Source organism: Asterias rubens, chromosome 10 (assembly GCF_902459465.1).
Source record: "Asterias rubens chromosome 10, eAstRub1.3, whole genome shotgun sequence".
NCBI classification, from domain to species: domain Eukaryota; kingdom Metazoa; phylum Echinodermata; class Asteroidea; order Forcipulatida; family Asteriidae; genus Asterias; species Asterias rubens.
This window is the reverse complement of record NC_047071.1, coordinates 13,232,099-13,258,426: the sequence shown is the minus strand read 5'-3', so window position 1 is coordinate 13,258,426 and position 26,328 is coordinate 13,232,099. Positions and strand designations below refer to the sequence as shown.

Below are 26,328 nucleotides of genomic sequence, written 5' to 3'. Positions count from 1 at the left end.
AGAGGATATATAGGCAGTTTTTTCTTGTAAAGGGCACTTTCGTTGGACAATCTAAAAGGCAGTGGACACTATTGGTAATTGTCAAAGACTAGCCTTCACAGTTGGTGTATCTCAACATATGCATAAAATAATAAACCTGTGAAGATTTGAGCTCAATCGGTCATCGAACTTGCGAGATAATAATGGAAGAATAAACACCCTTGTCTCACGAAGTTGTGTGCGTTTAGATTGTTGATTTCGAGACCTCAAATTCAAAACTTGAGGTCTCGAAATCAAATTCGTTGAAAATTACTTTTTTCTCGAAAACTATGTCACTTCAGAGGGAGCCATTTCTAACAATGTTTTATACCATCAACCTCTCCCCATTAATCGTAATCAAGAAAGGTTTTATGATAATAATTATTTTGAGTATTTACCAATAGTGTCCACTGCCTTTAAAGTCTTTGTGAAACTTTTTAAGGGGCACTAAGACCAAGAAGAGAGGCATGTCCTCCGTGACATCTGTGTAATGCCAGTTCTGACATTGATACATTATTTAATATTAATGTGTGGTATTTTTGTTTCTTCCAGTTGTACGAGCTATCCGAAGATCCCAAGAGAAAAGACTTTCTGGATGAACTGTTTTTATTTATGCAGAAACGTGGTAAGTTTTTTTTTTTTTTTTTTTTTCTCTCCCTTGTTTCGAAAGGAAAAAATGACCTTGAGTCGATTTAAAAAAAGAGTTAGGACTAGTCCTAATTTAAGACTATAGTCATAAGAGATATACAAATCATATGGCTATTCTTTTAGTCAGGACGAGTATTCACAAAGAGTTAAAGACTAGTCTTATATAACTCAAAATAAGATAACTCAATATAAGACTAGTAATAAATCCACCCACCCCTGACCAGACTGCTGTTATTTCATATAATGTTTCTGAATTGTTTTCTACAAAAAAAAAAGTAACAAAAGTTCAAACAATGTCTGAAAAACCTGAAGAAAAATACAGGGTATCGTGAAATGCTATCTCGCAGGAACAATGATTGCTGAGTAATGACAATTCAGCATTTCAGGTTTTTTTTATGGGAACTTAAGAATACAAGACAGTGGACACTATTGGTAATTGTCAAAGACTAGTCTTCACAGTTCGTGTATCTCAACATATGCATAAAATAATAAACCTGTGAAAATTTTAGCTCAATCGGTCATCGAACTTGCGAGATAATAATGAAAGAAAAAAACACCCTTGTCAAACGAAGTTGTGTGCGTTAAGATGGTTGATTTCGAGACCTCAAGTTCTAAACCTGAGGTCTCGAAATCAAATTCGTGGAAATTTACTTCTTTCTCGACAACTATGGCACTTCAGAGAGAGCCGTTTCTCACAATGTTTTATACCATCAACCTCTCCCCATTACTCGTCACAAAGAAAGGTTTTATGATAATAATTATTTTGAGTAATTACCAATATTGTCCACTGCCTTTAAGGACAAATTGGATTTTACGCAGTTGAAACACGAATGAGTTGTTATTTTTTATTACACCTCACAATCAAGATAAACCTTTGCCGCGATCGTAATTTTGAGTCCCAAACCATCCAACAATGGAAAGTATTTTAATTTTGTATTATTCTCCTAACAAACCCATTATAAAAAATTAATGGGACCGTATTTATTTATGAGTGAAAGGATACAAGTAAAAAAGAAAACGATAATACAAAATTAATAATATTTTATGACTGGTGGCAGGCAGAAGATGGAGTAGTTAATTGATGTTTACCCTTTTGCATATTTTAATTCGTAATTATCATTTAACAAAAGAAAGTGCCCGGTAACGCAAAAGAAAAGTCTTCGTGGATTAAAGTGCAGCAAATCTTTGTCATTCGTTGAAAAAGTTTTCTGAATAATTTTTTGAGCAATAATATCCATGCCCTGTAATCATTGCTTTTGTGCCCTGGAAATAGATATTTACAATTTCCTCATAGGGTGTGGATCCCGTGAGAAAATGCCTTGGTGCCCTTGTCTTTTTAAAATCGAAGCATATACAGACCTGTGTGATTGTGCTTTTGATGATACTAAAGCGAAATTTGACACGTGCACAGCAGTCAGACAGATTCAACGATAAAGAGATTGGGCTATAAATAGAGCAGATTTGCCCTTTGATCAAAATATGGGTCAGAATAACAAGAAATGGCAGCCATTATGACAAGTTTTGAAACTTGCTTGTCATTCTTTTAATGAGTAGCCAGATATAGTCCTGTAGCCATATATAGTCCCCATCACATACTCTGGCTGTGTGCCAAAGTATTCAAATGTTTCCCCTGGTTTGTCTTGCTATAAAGACAGCTATGTCAATAACAATAATGCATATACAATAACAACACTTCTTATGAGCGTTATTTGTGAGGCTTTTAAAAATTGTGTCAAAGTGACTCACACCTTCTGTTTATTGAGCCTCAAACATTCCTGAAACCCTCTCTCAACTCGACTCTTTTCGAGTTTGCAGCATAGGGTCGTACCTGAAATCGACTCAACTCATTTGGAGTATGCAGCTCCATCGCCCAAAATAGGTACCTGATGAAGATCTGGGCCCAATTTCATAGAGCTGCTAAGAGTACCAACACATTTTCCATTTGTTGAATATTACTTGTTACTGGTAATTAGCTGATGTTTGCTCATCATGAAAATCATGTGGAAATTTGGTTGGTAATCCTGTTTTTATCAAGGAAGAAATGTTATGCTTAGCAAATTGTTGTGCTCAGCAGCTCAATGAAATTGGGCCCTGGATATACTTAGAAGCCACAAGGCCATGTTCTCCGTTGCACTGTTCTTGATATTGGTGACCGATCAAAATGTATTACACTTCTCGTAAGAATTTCCAATGGAAGTGCCTTTTGCAAATTAAAAACGGCCTTGCCGACTCAAGAGTGAAATTACAACCCTGTATATAAACACTCAACCTGCAAATTATTGATGCCGACGATAAACAACGAATGTTAAATAAAATATGGTCCCACTCCAATATATTACAAGTCATTATTATCAAGAGCTGTGTAAGCTTCATTTAACTCTCACCTAGGTTAAGAGTGCGCTTTCGCCAACGTTAAGATGCACACCAAATGTTTTTTTCTTTTTGAAGAATAGAAAATGCTTTTAGCAAACAACTTTGAAAATGTTGACATTATTACCATGAGTGGATTGTCATATCATTGGTGCCCTAAATAATGTGTTCCCGCGGACCATGTGAATGTAGGCCGACCCCAAATGGCTGGGAAAAAAAAGTACACTTCAATTGGTTTGTGTGACCAATGTATGACAGTAAAGTTAATAGTTTGATATTGGATATGGTTTGTACATGACTGTCTACTTTGGTTTTTCGATATTCGACATTGGACATTCACTAAGGTTTGTAAAGTGCAAATCTATAGTACGTGAATTTCAAATGTCCGTTATTGATGTCGAAGTTAGTTTGATATTGGACAAAGGACATTCACATGGTTTGTACAGTGAATGTCTACTTCAGTGTTTCGATATTTAGACATTGGAAATTCACGTATAGATGACGGTTCGTATAAAATTACAAAACTGCGTGAATGTTCAATGTCCAATATCAACGTACACGATTTAGGCATTTACTGTACAAACCCATGGGAATGTCCAATGTCCAATATCGATGCACACGGTAGACATTCACTGTGCAAACCTAAGGAATGTCCAATGTCCAATATCGATGTACTAGGTAGACATTCACTGTACAAACCTACGTGAATATCCAATATCCAATATCGATGTCGGCCTACAAGGTTTACATTCACTGTACACATCTATAAGTGAATGTCTTATGTCCAATACTAAACTTACTTAACTGTCATGATGCAATCTCTGGGGTTAATAATATTATCTTGGATAAGTATTCTCTCACGTTCTACTTCAACACATTACCTTTTTTAATTTACCGTAAAACATTCACGAGAACAAAGATGAAAGAATGAAAGAGTGCCGCCAAGGTCAAATTCAGGTTTTATTTATGCACCTATCTTTCTATAAAAAATTACAGTGTTATTTTCTAATCCCACATTAAAGGGACTGGAGACCTGTGGTAATAATTGTCAAAGACTCACTTTTTGTATCCCAACATATGCATCAAGTAACAAATCTGTGAATATGTTGACGAAATTGGTCATCAAAGTTGCAAGAGAAAATTGAAAAAAAAACTTGTTGCACAAGTTGGTGTGCTTTTAGATGCCTAGTAATGAAAGGCTTTCGGCCTGAAGATCTTAAAATGAGTGAGGCATTATCTCTTTTACTAAAACTACTCTACTTCGGAGAAGCGGTTTCTCATACATTATTACATACTTTTAAAAGCACCCCATTGCTCGAACCAAGTAGGTTTTTCAGAAAAGTGAATGGATATAATTGATTAAAATTTTTGGGTGAGCAAAAACAAAAAATACTAGGACGGGGTTGATCGAAAACCGACGACTGGCCCCGAACAACTCTACTGACAATTAGGAGGACCGCCAACAATAGGGCTAGGCAGCTCAGTTGGTAGAGCACCGGCACGTTTATTCAGAGGTCAAGGGTTCAAAACTCCTTCTAGTCAAATTTTCCCGCTCACCCTGCAACATTTAACAAAGCATAATAAAACCAATAACGCAACAAATAATGGATGGGCTTTTCAACTCAAACAATAAATTAAGTTCTAATTCTAAAACCGTGCTTGTCCGACTACCAATAAAACAGAGGTAAACTTAATCATCAGTCCAATAATATGTCCAGGGCAAACATTAATACACAATAAAACAAAATAAAAACACATCGCTGACGATAATTACAGGCAATTAAAATGACGTAAAAAAAGTAGAAAAACGAGAGAAAAAAAAACGAGCATCAAAGAAAAACCGAGCATCATGAAAACAAGATGATCATTATTTGTTGAAATAATCATGTTATTTGTTTAAAACCGGTCTTTGAAGTACATCAAAAGGTAATTTATTCCCTGGTCATTGTTGCAGACTACAATGGTTGAGCAGATGTGGTCCTATAGAGGCAAGCCATTACAAATTCATTCCCCACTCAACAATAAAATAACATAATGGAGACCCAAGCCCATTAAACACAACAATAATTACCGCTTTGCAGAATGATTGATTTTTATGAATTAATCCTCGCTGACATGTGTGTCTCTTTTGCTAGCAATGGAAAGTCTTTTTTTTTGCGCTTGAGGCCACCGTCTTCTGTTTTTATTTTTGTCTGGCCTGTGGGCAGGCATAACTATCCACCCAACTTCCCCACTGAGACGGTATCAATGGATTACGGTGTTCAAGGCTCGGTGTCGGGATTGTGCAGGTCTTAATTGGTGTTAATTAGATTAACAACACTACCCAGACACTAGACACGCATTGTTATGTCTTGTTTATTCAAAGTGATGTTTATCTGTAGTTTTTTTCTTCTTCTATAATTCAAGTGATGGATGTTTTGTTGCTGCAATGGGAAATGATTGGTGATTATAGTTGACTAATATTCAGTTGATGTGGCACACACCTGCTAAAAACGAATGTACACAAAATATACACTTGAGGACAGAAAAGAGCAACTTGGGGTCTTGCACGGAAATCATGTAAATAATTTATGTCTTCTTTATGATGTTGTCCTACAAAATAAAAGATGTTGCTAAATCATTGAACTAACAATTTATAGACTCCCGAAAAAAATAAATGAAAAAATACAGGAGCAAAATTGATGTAATAACTGGCAGGATGCCAAAACATAGTAATCCTCAATGACTAGAACATCATTTCAATTGTTTGGATAGAATGTGGTGTTATCCAATTAGCTTTGTATTGATCCGCTGTCCAGGTCGTGCCCTTAATTAACTTGCGGTCTCGTGATGAAAGGGACAAATATAATGTGACTGAAAAGAAAGGACAGATGAAGAAGAAAAAGAAGAAGAAAACAAAAACACAGACGGATGCTCTTCGTGTAATAAAAATGTGTAATGACAACACATGAAAGTGTTATAACGCCATCAATAATAAGAGAAGCAAGACTCATTAACGGTGATCTATAATTGAAAAGTGAACGATAGATTCATACCTACGAGCTGTTGTTTATCATACCATACATTATCAAGAGTACAATGTACACCTTTTAGTCCACACGGTGCAGTGACTTGGAAACGAAGACATTTCGAAGGTCAGTTCAAGGGAGTGGAAGTAAATTGCTTGATGTGCTTATTAAGAGAGGTGCACACTTTGTAAGTACTTACCTGACCTGTATGTTGTAGATCAAATAAAAAATTAATAGAGATGAGTTAGGGCTTTCAAATGTGACTTTAAGGCGCACAGAAAATATTTACTAGAAATAAGAGAATTGTGTTGCTTAAAGACACTGGACACCATTGGTAATTGCCAAAGACTAGTCTTCACAGTTGGTGTATCTCAACATATGCATAAAATAACACAAATGTGAAAATGTTTGCTCAATCGGTCGTCGAAGTTGGGAGATAATATTAAAGAATAAAACACCCTTGTCGCACCATGGTCACACATAGTTGTGCGCTTTCAGATGTTTGAAACATAATTCAGAGGGAGCCGTTTCTCACTTGTTTTTTTTTACCATCAACCTCTCCCCATTACTCGTAATCATTATATATGATAATATTTTGAGTAATTACCATTAGTGTCCACTGCCTTTAAAGGCAGTTACCTGACCTGTATATTATAGATCAAATTATTATAGAACAATTTTGTGCTTAAAGGCACCGGACACTAATGGTAGTAGTTACTCAAAATAATTGCTAGCACACAAAATTACTTTGGAAACGAGCAGTTGAGAGCTGTTGAAAACTTTGTGAGAAAACCACCCCCTCTGAAGCAACATAGTTTTTAAGAAAGAGGTTATTTCTTACTCAAGTATTTGAGTCTGATAAAAGACTTCATGCCTGAAGCTGGATAAAGTGTGTTTCTTTGTGATATGTAATGTTTTTAACAATTTTGGAATTTTAAAATGATTTGATTATTAGTGTATAGAGTTCTGAAACAAAGAGACAAACTGAGTCACAGGAAAACAACAATTAGGCCCTAAACAAAAACAACATTCTTCGCAAACTACATTTTGTTCCCGTAACTCTAGGGCCTACCAAGTGCACACAACTGTGATAAAATTGCGCATGCAATAACTATTGTATCAACGGAACTAGATAAAGCTGTTGCAAACTGCTTTATAAAAAAAAAAAAATATGGTATATAAATGCTAAAAATAAATAGTTAATGCCCTGACGCGTCATGACGTTTAGACCTTTTCTTGAGAGGCAAAACGTTATTGTATCCGAAAGATTGCTTAATCTGTATGAAGGAAATTCAGTATTTTATAGTATTTTTGTTGGAAGCCGGGAGTATGGGGCTAATCCGTTTCCTCCGGGTGGGGTTAACAATGAAATTAGTCCGTGAATATTCTGCTCATAAAAAGTTCATTATTGGCTGCCAGTTTTGGGGTTGGGTGTCTCGACACAGTTTAGTCTAAATGTGTTTTAGACAGAATAATCGTAGATTTAACAATAAAATAAGCCCATGAAACTATGCTTGTAGTTTTTTTTCCCCACGGGTGAAAATATTTTACAAACATGCCTCGCAGAATTTTTGTAAACTGAGAGTTCATTGTTGACTACCAGTTTTTTTTTCAAGTAGGCCCTCCATTCTTCTTGATACAGAAATGTGTAATACTTTATTATTGTCAACCTAAATATTCATTGATTGAACTTTTTTTTTTAAAGATTCCTTTCCACTGTTGTAACTATGTCCACGTGTCCACAACTCACACCTGTATCCACCCATGCAACAGCATACCGTCCCCGTTTAATTTGCATCACTCCATAATATACCTCCATCCATTCAGGGCAGCACGGGACAAAGTTTACGTCTTCCACCAGTTTGTTAATCCCACCTCGAATTCGCAAGTGTGTCGGCCTTTTTTATTCCGTAAAAAAAGGGGAAAGAAACCCCCTTGAATGGGAGGATGTTATCACAGTTGACGAGAACAGAATCTGACAACCACCTGCTTATTCATCTAAAATCCCCGTCAAAAAGAAAGAAAGAAAGAAAGAAAAAAAAATTCCGGGTGGGCTTGCCGATCGCCTTTATAGCCACTGGATAAAATGTGTGTTTGTCAATTGTTGCAAGAGTTACCACTTCAGATTTTGTTGTATAAGTAGGAGGTGGTTACATGTTGCAAATAAAAAGTACCCTTTTATATCTTGGAGTGCTGGCCAGTGCCGATGTTTAATCTGAAAACCAATAAGGAGAAAGGGGGGGGGATAAAGTGGTATAAAGAGTGTTGTTTAGCTAATAGTTTCCGTGCTCCGAGAATGGTGCACTCGTGTGGCCTTTTGTCCCCCTAGCGGGTAGCACGATAGACCGTATAAGCACAGACAAACAACCCATTTTGTAGAATTAAATGCATCAGCCCTACCCACTGCATGTTCTTAATTTCAACATGATAGCTTCCTTTGATGATGCTCAGCCCACTTTCTGATGGGTTTCTTTTGATATCATCAGGTGAGAAGTGGAAGAGAGAGTGTCTTTTTAAGCCTTCCAGGCACATCCGCAAGAAAGAGTGTTTACCTGGTTTTGTAAATGGCCACCTCATTATTATTCAAGTTAGTGGAGAAGGGGAAGGATGGATTTGTTTCTTTTTAGGCATGAGGAGAACAAGTTACATTGAATAACGTCGCCCTCAGGGCATGAGTGCATATTAATAAGATTGCGCACCGGCTCAAGCCTGATAACACGGCGGGGAAACAACAAAGTACCAAGCAAGGAGGAGTTTACAAAAAAACAAAATAGCTGATTAATAACAGAAGAGGAAGAAAAAAAAAGGTCAACAAGTATTTGCAGGCCACTATAATAAAAGAGAATCTTGCCTCTGGATTGCAACATTCCTTAGAGAGAACCATCAAAGATTAAAGGAAAAAACTTGTATAGAGGTTTATGTACTGAGGGTTTGGTATGGTCGTCTCGATTAATCACCCTCCATTCTTATACATCCACTGCACTCCGTTAATACTTGTTTGTTTGTAGACGGACTCAAATTATCAATACCTAACCTGATGTATTGTGCGTGTTGCATAAAAGGAGGATGGCAGGTTTTGCGGCTTGATCCAATCGTATTCGTCAAGATGTGACATGCCAATGCTTGTATTCACTTGCAACCACAGCCTGGGGCTTTTACAACTCCTTTACATGAGATGAAGACAAAACTCCGGGAAAACATCTACGATTATTATTTCTTTTTTTAAGGGGGACCAAGGCTTACCTTGAGGATTTTTTTTTTGATAATTAAGAAACACCACGTCTATTTTCATAGTGCCCTCAACAAGGGCAATATGGATGAGTACTGTACACGTATAGTTGTTGTACTTAGTTGTACCTTTAGTCGAAAACGGAACCCAAGTAGTTTCAAACTTATTGACTCGAGAGAAATCACCAAAGTCTTTAATATCTTTTTAGGCATCTGTAAACGCACAAATTTGCGCACATGGGTTGAATTTCCTTTCAGTTTTCTTGCAACTTCGACGACCAATTTAGCCCAAATGTTCACAGATTTGATATATATGCATTTGTTGGGATGCACTAAGTGAGAATAAAGTGGGCCTTAAACCATCGATAACTAATGGTCTCACAATCGATTACACCAAACTGTTCCTAACTTAGGATTACTCTTATGATTTAGGAGGAGTTAAATGAACACGTTGCCTTGGATCGGTCGAGTTGGTTTTTGAAAAGCGTTTGTAACCGTTTTTTATAAAATGCATATGGTTGGAAAGATGTTGTAAAAGTAGATGTTGTAAAAGTGGATCAATACAATGATCCACACAAACATGCCTCGAAGTTGCACGGTTTTCCTTTTACCTCGTCGACTAACACGGTGGGCCATATGGAAGTCAAATTTTGGACTCCCATAAATGGCCGACCGTGTTAGTTCGCACAGTAAAAGGAAAACCACGCAATTTCGAGGCAAACTTGTGTGGATCATTGTATTCTACTTTTAAAACATCTTTCCAACCATGTGCATTTTGTAAAAAAGGGTTACAAACGCTTTTTTATAGACCAACTCGTCCGATCCAAGGCAACGTGTTCCTTTAAGTTCCGTATCCATGGACGTTAGGACGCATTGGACCCATGAGTTACTCGTCCTAGCTTGAGATAGGATTGATTCTAGCGTTTCGTGAAATCGGCTGCAGGGCCGTGTGTAAGGTCCTACGGGACACCGATGTCCGCAGGACCTATATTGAACACTGGTGTTCAAGCATTTACAAGGGCTACGGGATGCAACTGCCTGTATTAGGACAAACGGAACAGTGGTGTGAAACCTTTTAATTAATCCGACCTGTTCATGTTTAATCACATCATTATACAAAGATACCCTCTTATTACTTGCAGGATCACAAGCAGAGAGAGAGAGACAGTTCCTTCATGATGTAAACTAATAACCTGATCAAGTTTTAGAGACATGATAAACCACTTATTAGGGCCACTAGTATACATGTTCCGTCACCTATAATCCCAGGATGATCCTTGAGCACCTGTTGCTTAATCCGCATGTTATTGTGTGGGGGCCCCCCACCCCTAGTGTTGCAAAACCTGCTTGCAATTAAAGCGATTAGTCCTTAATGGTTCCATCCCCGATCTTGTAATCTGATTGGATCCACGGTGGCAAGAGAATGACAGGTTTAAGGGTTATACAAAAACCCTTTAAAAAAAAGTACATCATTTATTGTTTATTACTCTATTCGGGTGTAATAAGCACTGCAGTGCTCCGGGCTCCGATGTGGCTCTTTTGTAGAGTGACGTCACATGTCACATGGTCTCCACAGACCTAAGGTCCAAGAACGATCAGGGTCGTGGGAAATGTCATGGATGGATAGGGGACAGTAGGGAGAATACATTTTGGGAAATGTATTTTCCTGTGTCACAGGTTGAATCAGGAAAGTTGTTTATGTTGTGCACTAGCAAGTCTGGCATTCTCAACTCAATTTTGGTAAACATTCTGAAAATAATGTTTAAATGTGTGACAAGGCCCGATATGCATGCAGAGCATACCTTTCGTTCCTTTCTCATTCTGGTGAGTCAATGAGATTTGGTTCAATGTAAAAAAAAGAAAAGAAAAATGTGCCGTTTGCTGCGTGGCCGTATTTGTAGTTTGTGTTTTTTCATAGCGCCCTGAATCAGCGCCCGATCGCAAGTTTTTTTTGACAAAAGGACACAAGGGAACAGCCTGAAAATCAGAAGTCACATTACGAGGCTCTTAAGATGATTCCTGCCTTGTTGAGTACCTTGCCAGATCCTGCCAGATGTACCTTTGACCTCGCACCCATTTCACAAGAAGATTCGCAGTAAATTTGCCCGTACTCTTACACACTAATTACACCATTCCTTATATATCCTCCATAACCTTAATGCCAGGTATCCACACCTTGCAAAGCTTCACATCTAACTTCATGAATGCGGTACTAAATATAGACATCATCCAAAGAAATGTACAAGCGGTTACTTTTACCAATATGTTTTTCCATCTCAAGGGAAACTTATCATCGCGGCTTTCGTTGAGATTTTGTTGGTGTGTGCAAGGACTGGAATTTCACATAAGGCCACGGCGGGAACGGTCCATGTTCCCCTGGTGCCACTCGATCTCCTCGGTGTCTCGTAGAAAGTTCACCCTTCTTGGTTCTGAAAAGAACTGATGGTTGACGCCGCTACTCAAAAGAGATTTACACAATCTGTGCTACCTCACAAACCCCACAAGAGTATACTTCCACCATGCACAGTTTCAAATCCTACTTAAAGGCAGTGGACACTATTGGTCATTACTCAAAATAATGTTTAGCATAACAACTTATTTGAACCATCAATGGGGAGAGGTTGATAGTATAAAACATTGTGAGAAACGGCTCCATCTGAAGTGACGTAGTTTTTGAGAAAGAAGTTATTTTCCACAAATTTGATTTCGAGACATCAGATTTAGAATTCGAGGTCTCGAAATCAAGCACCTGAAAGCACACAACTTCATGTGACAAGGGTGTTTTTTTCTTCGACGACCAATTGAGTTTAAATTTTCACATGTTTGTTTTTATATGCATATATTGAGTTACACTAAGTTAGAAGACTGGTCTTTGACAATTACTAATAGTGTCCACTGTCTTTTTAAACTTTAATAATAGTTTTTAGTTTGCTAAGATCTTGTTTGAAATTGTCATATTGTTTATGTTGCTGGCTGTCTAGAGTTTTATTATTCTGAGTCTTCACACTTTTTATTCTCTTCGTTTCATTTCAAAACTGTGCGCAAAAAAACCCACATTTTACTTCACAATCAAGGTTAGACGCAGAAGTATTAAAAAGCAATAACAAACATTTCTGTTTTCGTGTCCACAATTCACTTTTTACGGCGCTCACGGGAAAAGGCCATTTTCGTGTGGCTTACAACCCAGTAATTGGTTGATTGATACGAGATTTATGGCTGGGTATTTAGACGAATAACACGTTTGGAAATCACCCAGGTGTTTCTTTAAAAGATTGGAGTAGGATGGGGGGTGGGGGGGGGGGGGAGTGTGCCCCATCAACCTGGTCTCGTGGCCTCATCCTCTGATCTATCGCCTTAGTGACTAGGTTGCAACCTGTTGCATATAGCACCCTTCCCTCCCCTTCTTAATACCCAATAAATCCCGACGCGTTGGGTAGTACTCTCAGCATCAAGCAGGCGAGAGAGCACCGCACGATCAACTGCCACGCTGAGGCCATGCTTCCTGTTTGTTAACTGTTGAAATTAGCGCGTAATTTAACAATTTCCCTATCAACGTCGCACATCAGATTAAACTGAGTCCCAAGAGCTTTCCCCATTGCTTACCTGCCATTCATTATAGAGACTGTTCATGGCAATGGGGATTACTGCGATAAAAAACCGTGCAAGGGAGGGGCGCTCTGATTGTAAGAACAAATTATGTTTTTGGCAAAAACAGAGAGATTTTTTTTTCTTTTTCAAAAAGGTATGTGCAAGTATTGGAGGGAACCCTATAGGCCTACTTGTTTACCAAGTAGTCTGTCTCGTGGGGGATATTTTCGTTGGGGGCTAATTCTACCCTTAATTGTTGATTAGAATGGAGAGTTTGGGTGTGGCGGCGGGGGCCAGACTTATAATACGCACACGTCAGAAATTGATCGGTGGGGGGAATAGGTGACTGAATGTTTTGTTGTTTGTGTATTTTTAAAGGTACAAGGTAGGCATAGAGTAATTAGTGCTTAATTTGTTTTTAAAGTTTGGAGCCATTACCTGTTTAGGGTAAGGTTAAATAGGTGTTTAGGATTGCACAATAAGTTTTTAACTGTATAGGGTAAAGTTCAGATCATATATTTTTAAATACGAATGTACTGAATGTTTTGTTGTTTGTGTATTTTTAAAGGAACAAGGTAGGCATAGAGTCGTCAGAGGTTAATTTGTTTTTAAAGTTTGGAGCCATTACCTGTTTAGGGTAAGGTTAAATAGGTGTTTAGGATTGCACAATAAGTTTTATACTGTCTAGGGTAAAGTTCAGATCATATATTTTTAAATACGAATTTTGAAGTTGTTTTATTGGGCGCTTGCTGTTGAATTGAAATTTATTTTGGGATTCCTGTTCTTGAACTTTTTATTCAGAAAAGAAAAAGTTGCCTATAATAGAAGCAAACTGCTTATAGTTTCAATATATAGATTTTTAAAGTTTTTTTTATAGTTTATGTTTTTAAAGTGAGCACACGGTCAACTTCTTTAATAGTGGACGTGACTTTAAGTTGAAATAAACAGCAACGAACCCACCCAGTTCACAGAACTCGTAAAAGCTATTGTCCGATTTGAACTGCCAATTTCATAGTAGAAAGGCCTATTTGAAAATACATTATGATACTGGAAATTGTTATTAATTAGTACTTGTGGAGGTCGTTTAGAACTAATATGAAGATGCGTTTTTTCGTCAAAGAAGATCTAGATATTTGTTTGTGACACAAAATCGTATTTAGGCCTATCACAATATTTTAAAACATATCATTGTAGGTACGCCAAAATATTCTAAAGGAAAAGAGTTTTAAGCCAATGGTTTTTGTCTTTGGAAAAGCAAAAAATTAAAAGCTTCATTCTTTTACTTTTCATGAAAAACATTTCAAAGTTTTAATAGTTTTGATTTACATCATTGATTGTCTTGATACAACCTTTGCTCCATACCTAACACCCCTTTAAATTCAAAAGACCTCTCCTTTTAAAAGCAGTGGACACTATTGGTAATTGTCAAAGACTAGCCTTCACAGTTGGTGTATCTCAACATATGCATAAAATAACAAACCTGTGAAAATTTGAGCTCAATCGGTGATCGAAGTTGCGAGATAATAATGAAAGAAAAATAACCTTTGTCACACGAAGTTGTGTGCGTTAAGATGGTTGATTTCGAGACCTCAAGTTCTAAATCTGAGGTCTTGAAATCAAATTCGTGGAAAATTACTTCTTTCTCGAAAACTATGGCACTTCAGGGGAGCCGTTTCTCACAATGTTTTATACCATCAACCTCTCCCCATTACTCGTCACCAAGAAAGGTTGTATGCCAATAATTATTTTGAGTAATTACCAATAGTGTCCACTGACTTTAACGAGTAAGGCCTACCTACATCGGTTCGATGAACCTGCATTTACAAACCCAGACTTTTTATTAACCAATTTACACTTTGCACCATGTGTCTAATGAACAGACCTATAGTCCCCCTCCCCTTTCCCCGTCCCCAGGGGTGTCCCACAGGAGCGAATGTTGACCACACTATTCATCATCGTCGATTTTTTTTCCCTCCTCTGAGCCCCTTGAAAAAAGCACCGTTCTGACAGTCAAAGGCGGCTTGGGCCACCTGTAGCAGGGGAGTGGCTGCCCCCCTTGCAAAAAAGGTTGACAATTTTTAATTGGCGCGCAAATTCCCAACGAGTTTTCCCTAATTCGCGGGTGCCAGTAGTCTGTCGCCCAATCTGATCGGGTCCCAGACTCGATGGGGGTTTGTTTCTGCGTTGGTAAAGGCGAGGAAAGATCTGGGTTTCCTGTTGATAAAATGAAAATATGTAACGGACCAAGCGGTCGAGTTGTCTAATTTTAATCTCTGGTTGCTTTTTACAAAAGTATTGATTGAGTATCGGATCAGTGCACTGTGCTGTCCTCGTAAGATAAACTGTTTGTTTTTCGCGAGTTCAACACGCGAGGCTGTGATGTTCAATTTGGAGCGGCGCTTGATCTGTTGACGCCATCTCGCTCTATGATCAAACTAAAAACAACAATTCTTTTTATCTAATTTGTTTTATTTCAAAATTGTTTTGATTCAAGGGTACAGACTATTTATGTATGTATTATAATGCATGAAATGACGTATGACAAGCGCCGCATGATTTGCTATTTTCTAAAGGATGTCTATCCAGTGTTTAAGCTTTTTAACGCTTGCATTGTTTGCGAAATATAGTGCACATTGTAATAATTTTGAATGAAATCAGCCAATCATGTAAAAACAATGTTTACACTACACAAGTGATTGTCGAACATTTTATGGCATCGTTTTTTGCAGCTGCTCTATTTAAACAAAGCCTTTTTTTTATCTTCCTTACATCAAGATCTGTATCTGTTTGTTGGTATTCCAGCGTAGGGTGTCTGCGATCCCCGGAATATTGCCTCAAGGGTTTTGTTGATGCTATTCAGTCAAATTTGGGTTATTTTTGTGCAAAACGCTGTTATTTGATTTCTTTAGATTGTGAGTTGATAGGGCTGTGATGCCCCACTAGTCCCATCCATCATTGTGTTGACACGCCGATATGAACAGGCAGAACTTGGTCGATGGTGTGTTTATAGCCTTTACACTTTTTTGTTTGTAGTGAAAGGTGAAAGTTATTGCAATAATCATGACTTCGTGGCTGAATGGTGGAAGGATCCATGGTTGCTTGGATTGCAAAGTGCTTGCAAACTTTGGTTGCAAAGTGTCGTTACCGCAATGCTGCGGTAACGACACTTTGTGAAATCTTTGTGGATGCTTTTTGTCCTTAAAGGCTCGCTTGACACCTTTGGTAATTGTCAAACACCAGCAGTATTCGCACTTGGTGTATATATCTCAACATAGTTGTTTGCATAAAATAACAAGTCTGTGAATTTTTTTTACCAAATTGTTCATCGAAGTTGCAAAGGAATAATGAAAGAAAAAAAACACCCTTGTTGCACATGTTGTATGCTTTCAGATGCCTCGAAAAGGTGTGAGAAGATACCCCTTTCTCATAAAACAAAGCTACTTCAGAGGGAGCCGTTTCTCACAATGATTTATACTATCAACAGCTCTCCATTGCTCGTTATTAAGAAAGTCGTTTATGCCAACAATTATTTTGAGTACCAAAAGTGTCCAGTGCCCTTAAAACAAATTAATGAATGCGAAATTGGGTCGGCTGAGTAAAAACTCTATGCATTAAAAGGGTCCGGGGTGACTACATAAGTTTGCGATTTCCTTCCAAATCTTAGAATTAAAACATTCCCTCGTCCTCTATCAACTTCCCCAAGACATGCATACGGAAACTGTATTCAGAATAACCGACGGCACCCACATCAGTTGCCGTGGTGCCCTGTGCTTTTGCTGTGGTGCCCTTTGCAAGGTTCCAATAAAAATTCACATTTTCCTTATAGAAGTGCCCCTATCAGAGGGAAGTTGCTGTGCCCCTCTAAGAGTGAAGTTCAAGGCATGAAACAATACTATGAGGATGAATATGGGCTGCTCAGCGGCAGAGATGTACACAACTTGAACAAAATAAATACAAAAAAGTAGGGCTATAACTCTCCTCCAAGCTCACGCAATTTTAAAAGTCAGGACTTTTTTTTTCAGTTTGTCCTGAGGCCAACAAACCTATTGAAAACAAAAACAAATACAAGGCACATTGGCACAATCGCTTTGTTGACCAACATACTTGTGTGTGCGATCATGCGTGGATACCTGTTCTGTTAATTTGTTCTAAACTTTCGATGACTTTGTCAGGCCCGATGATTTTTGCTTTGGCCCGTGGGCACAATGCCTGGGTGTAATAATAATAATAATAATAATAATAATAATAATAATAATAATAATAATAATAATAAGACTTGTAATGCGCACATATCCACCCTGGGTGTTCAAGGCGCAGAACTCTCGATAGTATGCCCCTTAAAAAGGACAATGTTATGGAAAAAAAGGCAATGAATGCTTCACAACCTTTTAATATAGTACATTTCAGTTTCCCAACTGTCCCCGCCTTTTAATTCAAATATCAAGTCATACAAACACATATAGGTATGCCACTTTTTTAATTTAACAAGTACATCGGGAACGTTCACCCATTCAGTTTTCCAAGATATTTTAAATTATAAATTTTATTTTATATTTTATTTCAGCCACATCCAATAACAGGATGGATAAAAGCATTAAATTACATTAAAATAGCACAATACAATTATATCAGAAATATAATGAATCTGTTAAATGCGGTATACAATCTTTATCTGTGACCCAGTCAACTAACCCTTCAGACTCAGTCCTGAAAAGCCCACATGCCCCCGTAAAAAAAAAAACCTGCAGACAATTAACAAGTGTGGTAATAAAAAGAGGGAGGGGGAGTAGACACGCCCCTTCTTTCAATCTCATTCGGATGACGCCATTAATCTAGAATTGTTATCTGTCAGTTTGTTTGATCATAGAGTAAGGACAGAGATTACTCTATGGTTTAATATAAAACAGATCCATTCCACTGTCGCCTGTCGCCTCTTGGGGGCGGCTAAGGGGGGGGGGGGGTAGCATCCAGTGCACTAAGACATATCCGTACCTCCACATGCACTCTTAAAACTGAAACGTACTGTAACTTGATGAATGGTTGTCTTCCAAGCAGTAGGGGGGGGGGGGCAGTTGTGTTAGGGGGATGGGTATGGGGGGGGCGGGGTTGAGTATAGCAGACCATTGCATTAAGGTACATCCGTACCTGCAGGATCGGGCATAGAAAGGGAAGGGGGTAGGCCTTGATTAATTTTCCTGTATGACTTAATTACAGAGCAATTTATCAAGAAATACAGCTGAGAGGGGTGTGAGGGGAATCACACGTGCAAATATTTGAAGGGAAGTCAATCTAGGGATTATGCTTTAACATTCGGCAGTGCAGTGTTAGTATGGGCGGAAACACTTTCTGTAATAATAGCTCGTATTAAAATGGCTTGTTCCTGCTGGGGGCAGGTTTGTTGTTGAAAAACAACTAATGACAGAATTATAAATAACGCTGCCGACAAAAATGTTGAGATTGTGGTTTCGTTTTGGCTTGTTGTACGTGCTGCTGAATACATTAAAGATGTTTCGACGTATTGTAACAGTTGTTAGTTTGTTTGTGTGTTCTTGTTTGTACATTTTAAACTTACAGATGAGTGTTACCGTGCTAAGGCAGTGGACACTAATGGTAATTGTCAAAGACTAGCCTTCACAGTTGGTGTATCTCAGCGTATACATGAAGGAATAACTAACCTGTGAAAATTTGAGCTCAATCGGTCATCGAACTTGTGAGATAATAATGAAAGAAGAAAAAACCCTGTCACACGAAGTTGTGTTTCGAGACCTCAAGTTCTAAATCTGAGGTCTCGAAATCAAATTCGTGGAAAATTACTTCTTTCTCGAAATCTATGCCATATCAGAGGGAGCTGTTTCTCACAATGTTTTATACCATCAACCTCTCCCCATTACTCGTCACCAAGAAAAGTTTTATGCTAATAATTATTTTGAGTGTCCACTGCCTTTAATATAATGTATGTTTTAAGAAAGAGGTAATTTATCACTGTCTCATATAAGACTTCAGCCCTGAAGCCTTTTAAGGTATCTGAAAAAGTGTCTGGTGCCTTTAAAGCACGAAAATTGGAAACGTAAAGGAAAGTGGCATTTTGACCACCACTACTTAAAATCGGAGTCCGAGTACATGTTCAATAGCCGTGTACATGCCTTTGAGTACAGATACTCAGTCGAGTTTTGAGTATGGGCACGGAGTACGAGTATTTTCTAGCCAAGTGACCAGTGCTCGAATGATATTACTCGAATAAAAAAAACAAGTAAGAGTCGAGTACCAAAAGTGGCACTCTAGTTGTGCTACTCGAGTACGAGTTTCTAAATAAGAGTTACAGTACCATCAAAACGGTACTTGAGTAACATTACTCGAGATACGAGTACCAAGTAAGAGTCACCACAGTGTACCATAAAAGCGGTACTCGAGTTTTAACAGTTGAGTACTACTACCCGAGTACGAGTACAAAGTAAGAGTCACAGTGTACCATCAACGCGGTACTCGAGTTTTACAAATATTTGAGTAATACTACCTGAGTACTAGTATACCAAGTAAGAGTCACAGTATACCATCAAAGCGGTATACTCGAGTGATACTATAGTCGAGTACGAGTGCCAGGTACGAGTGCAACAAGACTGGTGTAAGAGACAAGGTACTTTTAACATCTATGAATTAAATGCGGTATCCGCTGCTAAAATATAGGATTCGAACTGCCTCTATAGGGCAATCTCGGAGCCCAGTTGGTTAGACGCTGCTCCAGAATTACAAAGGTCATGGGTTCGAGTCCCACGCGAGTGCCTGTAATTACTAGGGAAAGTACTGAGTAGGTCTTCACAGATAGGTGCAAGTGTAAAGCTAAAATTAATATCTGATGCCAAATTTACATATGTAGGCCTACCCCTAAACTGGCTTTAACAATACTAAACCGGGTTCAATTCTTTCTTTTCAACCAATAGGTACACCAGTCAACCGTATTCCGATAATGGCAAAGCAAGTACTGGACCTGTACGAGCTCTTCAATCTGGTGACGTCCAAGGGTGGTTTGGTGGAGGTTATCAATAAGAAACAATGGCGTGAGATAACAAAGGGTCTGAACCTCCCAGCTTCCATCACAAGTGCTGCCTTCACCCTGCGAACACAGTAAGTAAAGATAATTATTAAGACATTTTGTTTACAGGACGTGCCCCCAAGAGTGGCATTGGTTTTTGGGTGGCTTTGTGCCCCTCTCACTGCAAAAACATCACATTGCACTTTCGAAAAATATGATGCAACAAGGAACGGTGTTTGTATTCTCTTGCAACTTCGATGACAAATCTTCACATTGTTCACAGATTTGTTATTGCATGCCTATGTTGGGTCACACCAAGTGAGAATACTGGTCTTTTACAGTTACCAAAGATTTCCGGAGCTCTTGAATAACCAAGTAACAATATTAAACTGAAAAAGTACCTGCATGCTTATGCATTGGACCCAGCTTTGACATTTACAATGGAGTATAGAACTTAATTCTTTGCAATATATGTTGCTGAACCAAATGGCATTAAAACAAATACCAGCTATTCTGGCAAACAATTTATGACAAAGGGCCCAAAAAAGAGTTCCATGAAATTTATTATCATTTAATAACCATAAATGGTATTAAAGTACTTGTAAACTCCCTAATTATATATTGTTAAAAACATTCTTTTGATATGGAACGAGGCCCATATCAATGATGCCTACTCCAAATTGGGCTATTAGACAGAACCAGTCGCCCGTGACGTCTAAAGCTTGGGGTCTACCCTCGATTGGGAAAACCAGTGCTTTATTTTCTCCTTAGTATACCGTGAATAACAATAACCATAAAAAAAGAAACATAACAACAGGAAGTAAAACTCTTTTCACGTTGCTTTGCCGGTTATTAATGGGAGGCATTGTAGGCATGGATGCCCACGATGAGCACATTTATATGCAGGCATCCGTGTTAAATATGTATTGCTTTTTAAGTTTTGTTCCAGACTTAACTTCGACCTATAAATAAAGTGGAGGGACTAGCAGATGGTGATATTGGGCTTATGAGTACGTTAAACAACCCTAACCACCTAGGGTACTCCTGCTGGGAGCAGCCATCTTAAAACACACAACAACAACAAAAGACAATAAAATGATTGTGTAGGGTGGCTGACCCCAAATCCTTCAAAATCGTCTGCACTATTTAAATTTCAATTTGCTTCCATGTTTTCTGGAGGATTTTTACCGTTCTTTGAACTATTATTATTATAGGCCCTCTAAAAGGTATATTCAAAGTTGTAATTGCACGTGTGTGCAGCTTGTACATTTACATTGATGTTTCCTAATGTGATTTCAATAACAAGAGCAAAGACTCCGCTTGAAGTGGTTCCCTCTTTGAAAACAAGAAATCAAAACATTCAATGCACGAATTCTTTATAAATGGAGCAAGGACAACTTGCTTTGTGGTGTCTGTACACACCCCTTCTCCTCACGAGTCGCCACCAGCCACTGTTAACTACAAAAAGAGGAAGTAGAAGTTACAGTTTCTTCTTTTGTTGGGCAACAGTTGCATGAGTCCGCATGGTAATCTATCTTTATAAAAAAAAAAGTGGATAACTGGAACGAATAAAAGTTCCGACTGTTTTTTAATGGCACCAGAATTGTCCTGTTCAGAATTTGTTACAAAGCAGGACATGCTCTATATGACTGCAAATAGCCCATTCCAGGGACATTGTACAATTCTTCAATTGCAGAATGATTATTACTATTGCTTTGTTGGTATAAAACCCACATCTAAATCATTCCTAAAAATAGATTTACAGCATTTGACTTTTTTTTATTGCACATGTAATGTCATTGTTATTTTTTGGCATCGAGAGCGACTTTTTTTGTACCGTCTCGCCCAGAAAAACCTCCCCGTTGATTTCCCCACATCTAAGTAATTCCTAATAATAGTTTTATATAATTGACTTGTTTATAGCCCACGTAATGCCATTGCCTCTTTTTTTTGGCATCGAGAGCAATTTTTTACCATCTCGCTCAGAAAAAAACCTCCCCCTTGATTTCCCCCAAGTTAGCCACGGTTGGCTACTGCTCAAGGCCACAATGTCTCCCCATCACTTCGGGCCAGCGATTGAACTGAATTCGTATCTCCCGAAAGACTGGGTCATTGGAGCAAACATCATCAGTAAACTGTCATGACTTTGACCGCCGTCAAAGGAAGGGGCCTTCAAAACAACCAACGCGCAATTTATAATACAAATGATTCATGAGCAATATAATAATAATTAATCGAGCATCAAGGGGCCGTAGGTACATTAAGAGACCCCGATGTAAATTATTCATACAGATACAAAACAACTTCACCGGGTGCTTATGCACTTCTACAACAGCTTGTTAAACAAGGTCATCTTTCAAGGTTCAGGTCATCTTTCAAGGTTCACCACTCTGAATTTAGCTGTTCTTTTTTTAATGTGAAGTGAAACAAAAGTAAGAACTTAAAGAAAAACAAACAGAACTTCAAGTTGTTGCTGAAAACTGTGATGAAGGGTTTTGCCAAACCAAGCTTGGCACTATGGGGTAGAATATAAAGTTATTTGACGAGTGTGAGAGACGTTGTGATACCCTTTTTAAGCGATTCAGTCTGTATTCAGAAATTCAAGCAATAATTTTCTTTAAGATTGTTTTTTTTTGTGATTGCATATGATGTCTTAAAAACCGTATTTTGTCCACAATACCCTTTTTCAGGTACATGAAATATTTGTACCCGTACGAGTGCGAGAAACGTCAGCTCAGCACCCCGTCTGAATTGCAGTCCGCCATCGATGGTAACCGACGCGAGGGACGGCGACAGGTCTACAATAACACCAATGCTGCCTTCGGTCTGTCCCCACACTCCCCACCGCTACCTACAATGATTCCTCACCCGTCGGTCATTCCTCTTGGCAGCAGAGAGTCTCCAGAATTTGGTAAGTAGATGTGAATTTTTACATCAGGTATAAATAATACGATTTGTTTTTTTCACCCCTTTTGTGTTAAGTGATTTCCAGAGTTCGGTGAAGAAGATCTCAGTTGTCTACTTGGTGTGTCACCGCCCTAACATTGTAAAGTTAGTGGGTTCGAATCCCACCTGAGTATTAATGCCTGCATTTTTGCCCACAGAACTGGGGCAAAGTGCTTTTAATTATCGTCGGTTCAATGGGTAACAAACACAATTAGCATAACATCTTTTAGATCAACAGTGGTAAGACATCAAGCTTGATTAGCAATGCAAACGTCGTGGGTTCGAATCCCACCTGATTGGTTTGCATGTGGATGCTTTTTTTCTTCACATAACTTGGTTAAGTACTGAGAATACAGTACTTAAAGACTCTAGACACTATTGGTAATTGTCAAAGACCAGTCTTCTCACTTGGTGTGTCCGACATATGCATAAAATAACAAATCTGTGAAAATGTTTGACTCAATTGGTCACCAATGTTTTGCAAGAGAGTAATGAAAGAAAAACACCCCTGTTCCAAAAATGTGTGTGCTTTCAGATGCCTACAAAGGCTTCAGGCTTGAAGTCCTTTTTAGCAATTTTGATTAAACATTCAAACAAACATCATCCAACGGGCGAATCTAGAACAGAAAACTCTTTCCACAATAATAATATGTCATAAATCAGACTTGTGTGATCAATTAGAATCCTTTGTCAGCCAATTTGGTTTCCACCTCGTTATCCACAAAGGTAGTCATACTTAGTGACCCTCAAAATAAAAAGTAACAACAAAATAAACGAGAAGAACTGAAAACAAGTATTGTTTGTCAATATTTGTTCGCAATCAATGTAAATGGAAAGCAAGTGTCATGTGTGACCAATCATAATTGCATTTGGCCTTCAATATCCAATCAAACTCGCACCTCGTTATCACACTATACCCCAATTATTGGTCTGACAAGTTATTACAAGCTCAACCAATTATCTCAGTCAGCGGAAATATCATTTCTGTGATTACATCCATTTTTCTTTCTCTATAATGATACACCTGTCTTTGTGTGAACCATTTACCAAATGTGTCCCATCAATCTGAAACGGAATGGCGTGGGTTTAGTTTCATTAGAAAGAACAAGAAAATAAAAACACTAGAAAAAACGAAAAAAACAAACGGTATGTGATTATTGGATGGGTATACAATAATTAGTAGTTCATGGAATTTTACATGATTGGTATAGGATAAACACCGCTTTGTTTAATAATGAAGTTCATACGAGAGTCATGTTTTGTTTGTTTCGGGTGACACAGTTTGTCCCTCTCGCATGACGTTTCACCCCAGAAAATTGTAGCAGAAAACCTAAAAATAAAACGGTTTCGACTGTTCAACAAATATTTAGGACAATTTGTGTACTTACTGAAAATATCGTTCATGATTTTCACAATTTTTCTCTTACTCACACACAACGGATACAGTCCAAATTGCCACAGGTTTCTGTGACTTTTGTCTCCTGGTAATAATACCTTTAAATTTTGACACGCTTGAAAGTGAGGTCGTTTGGACCACACAAAGGACTAGACATTAAAATATTTTAAATAAAAAATGGTGTGTCTCAGTAAAAGAAAACGAACATCAACCAACATTTGCTGAGTGAGTACACCAGCGAGTGTACTTTAACAATTATTTGACTTTTGGTATTACAAGTTTCTGAACATCACCTTTTGGTTTTATTTGCAGATGATGAACGTGATGCAAGAGATATGCAATACCCACGGGCCTTCATCCAGCCACGCCTCAGCAAGCACCCCATGAAACACTCTCTCTACGATGAGCCGATCACCCCACCTGCAAAGCGCCCTCTGTTGACTGAAGAGCAGCATCACCGCTACTTGATGCAGCAGCAACATCAGATGGCACCACCTGCCGCTCATATAAAGGTTACAAGCAGTCATGGTAAGGACTCTAGGAACCAGATCAATATACAATTATTGGCCTTTTTTCTAAACCACGGCTTCGACTTTGGATTCGGCTTTAGGTTCCGTCCTCTCGTCTGAAGCCCCGAGCAAGAACGCAAAGCACGCGCAATTTGTCAAGACAATTTGTCAGAATCTGTGGCCGAAGCCGTGGATTCGAAAAGGCCATTAAAGGAAGGTGGTTAGCGACAGCGGCTACGGCTGTGTCTTAATCATTACGTTAACAGGCCTGCAGCTAGGATTAATCCTAACTCGAGTTAGGACGAGTAACCCGTCCTAACTAAGGATGGGTTCAATGCGTCCAACGTATTTGGATACGGAACTGAACCCGTCCCAAGTCCAAAGATGAATCCTAAGTTAGGAAGAGTTTGGTGAAATCGACGGCATACATCATAGGATGCCCATAGTGATGCCAATCATTGCTGCTACGGGCGCACCATCCCCATAGTGTATGATTCGTTCATTAACCCCCGTTTGATCTTCCTCTGATCAGGTACTCTTATACTCTTTTTATTTCATTTTCTGCAGCTCAACGTGAGACCGGACTGCCCCTCTTTGAGCTCCGAGGTGATAACTCCCTAGTCGTGAGCATTGAGCTGAACGGGGTCCTCTACCAGGGGGTGCTGTACCCACGAGGTACACCCCTTCATGTCCTGACGAGCAGAGCAGCAGGTTCCTCATCTTGAGAGAGATGTCGAGAACAAGATCAACAAGAGGGAGTCATATCTTTAGGAGAAGTTTCTTTGTGCACAAAACCTCAGGCCTGGGGGTTTTCCGTCAAAAGCTACCAAAGGTGTCCAGTGTCTTTGAAGCATCGTATATTATAAGCAGTAAGGTGAACATACTGTACAATTTATGCAATATATACGTTTTTGTATATAAAGTGATTTGTTTAACTGCTTAAATTCAATCATTTCTGTAGACAGTTGTTGTACACGTTCACTTCGTTGGTAGATGACGGGAAGGGTACAATGCATCATTCGAATAGTATGGCCACCACTGTTGACCAGCTCCCTGTATTCACTATATGACTGTGAAACAAAATAAACTCAAGGGATCTGTCTAACTCCTGTACGTTGTTGAAAATAATGTGCATAAATAAGTCATCTTGTGTTTGGTATTCCTCGAAAACAAGAAAGAAAGTATTTTGATGGTTTCATAAACAGTTTTGTTGATTAAACATGACTGTCAATTACATTATGTGCAAACGGGAAAGCTTTTCAGATGTAAATATAATATACAATTAGTTTTATTTAGTATTTTTAGGAATTTTAGGACTTTACTAGACAGGAACAAATTGTGTTTTTAACCCATATGAAAAACCTTTTTGGTTTTAGATGTTTGAAAATTTGATATTTTTCTCGTTTAAATATTGTTCACAAGTCTTTCCTTTCATCATATATCAGCTGGTTAGAAAAGGAAGAAAACAGAAGATAGTCTGTTGTGCCTTTTTGTTGCAATAAAGTACAAATAACTTTGTAAATGCTGACCACTATTTTAATGTATATGTAAGAAAAGCAATAATTAAATAATTACGTTCCATTCATC

General features: G+C 38.3%; 1 protein-coding gene across 1 annotated transcript in view; it reads left to right on the top strand.

Annotated features, from left to right (window-relative positions):
* The window catches only part of LOC117295815 (protein dead ringer homolog), a 41,492-nt gene extending 15,176 nt beyond the window's left edge, over positions 1-26,316 (top strand). Inside the window, exons 3-7 of the mRNA XM_033778577.1 lie at positions 571-643; positions 19,799-19,982; positions 22,581-22,801; positions 24,545-24,760; positions 25,309-26,316. Of these exons, the coding sequence (XP_033634468.1) occupies positions 571-643; positions 19,799-19,982; positions 22,581-22,801; positions 24,545-24,760; positions 25,309-25,466 (852 nt within the window). The 3' untranslated portion in view covers positions 25,467-26,316. The remainder of the gene's footprint in view (positions 1-570; positions 644-19,798; positions 19,983-22,580; positions 22,802-24,544; positions 24,761-25,308) is intronic.
* The last annotated feature ends 12 nt before the right edge of the window (positions 26,317-26,328 follow it).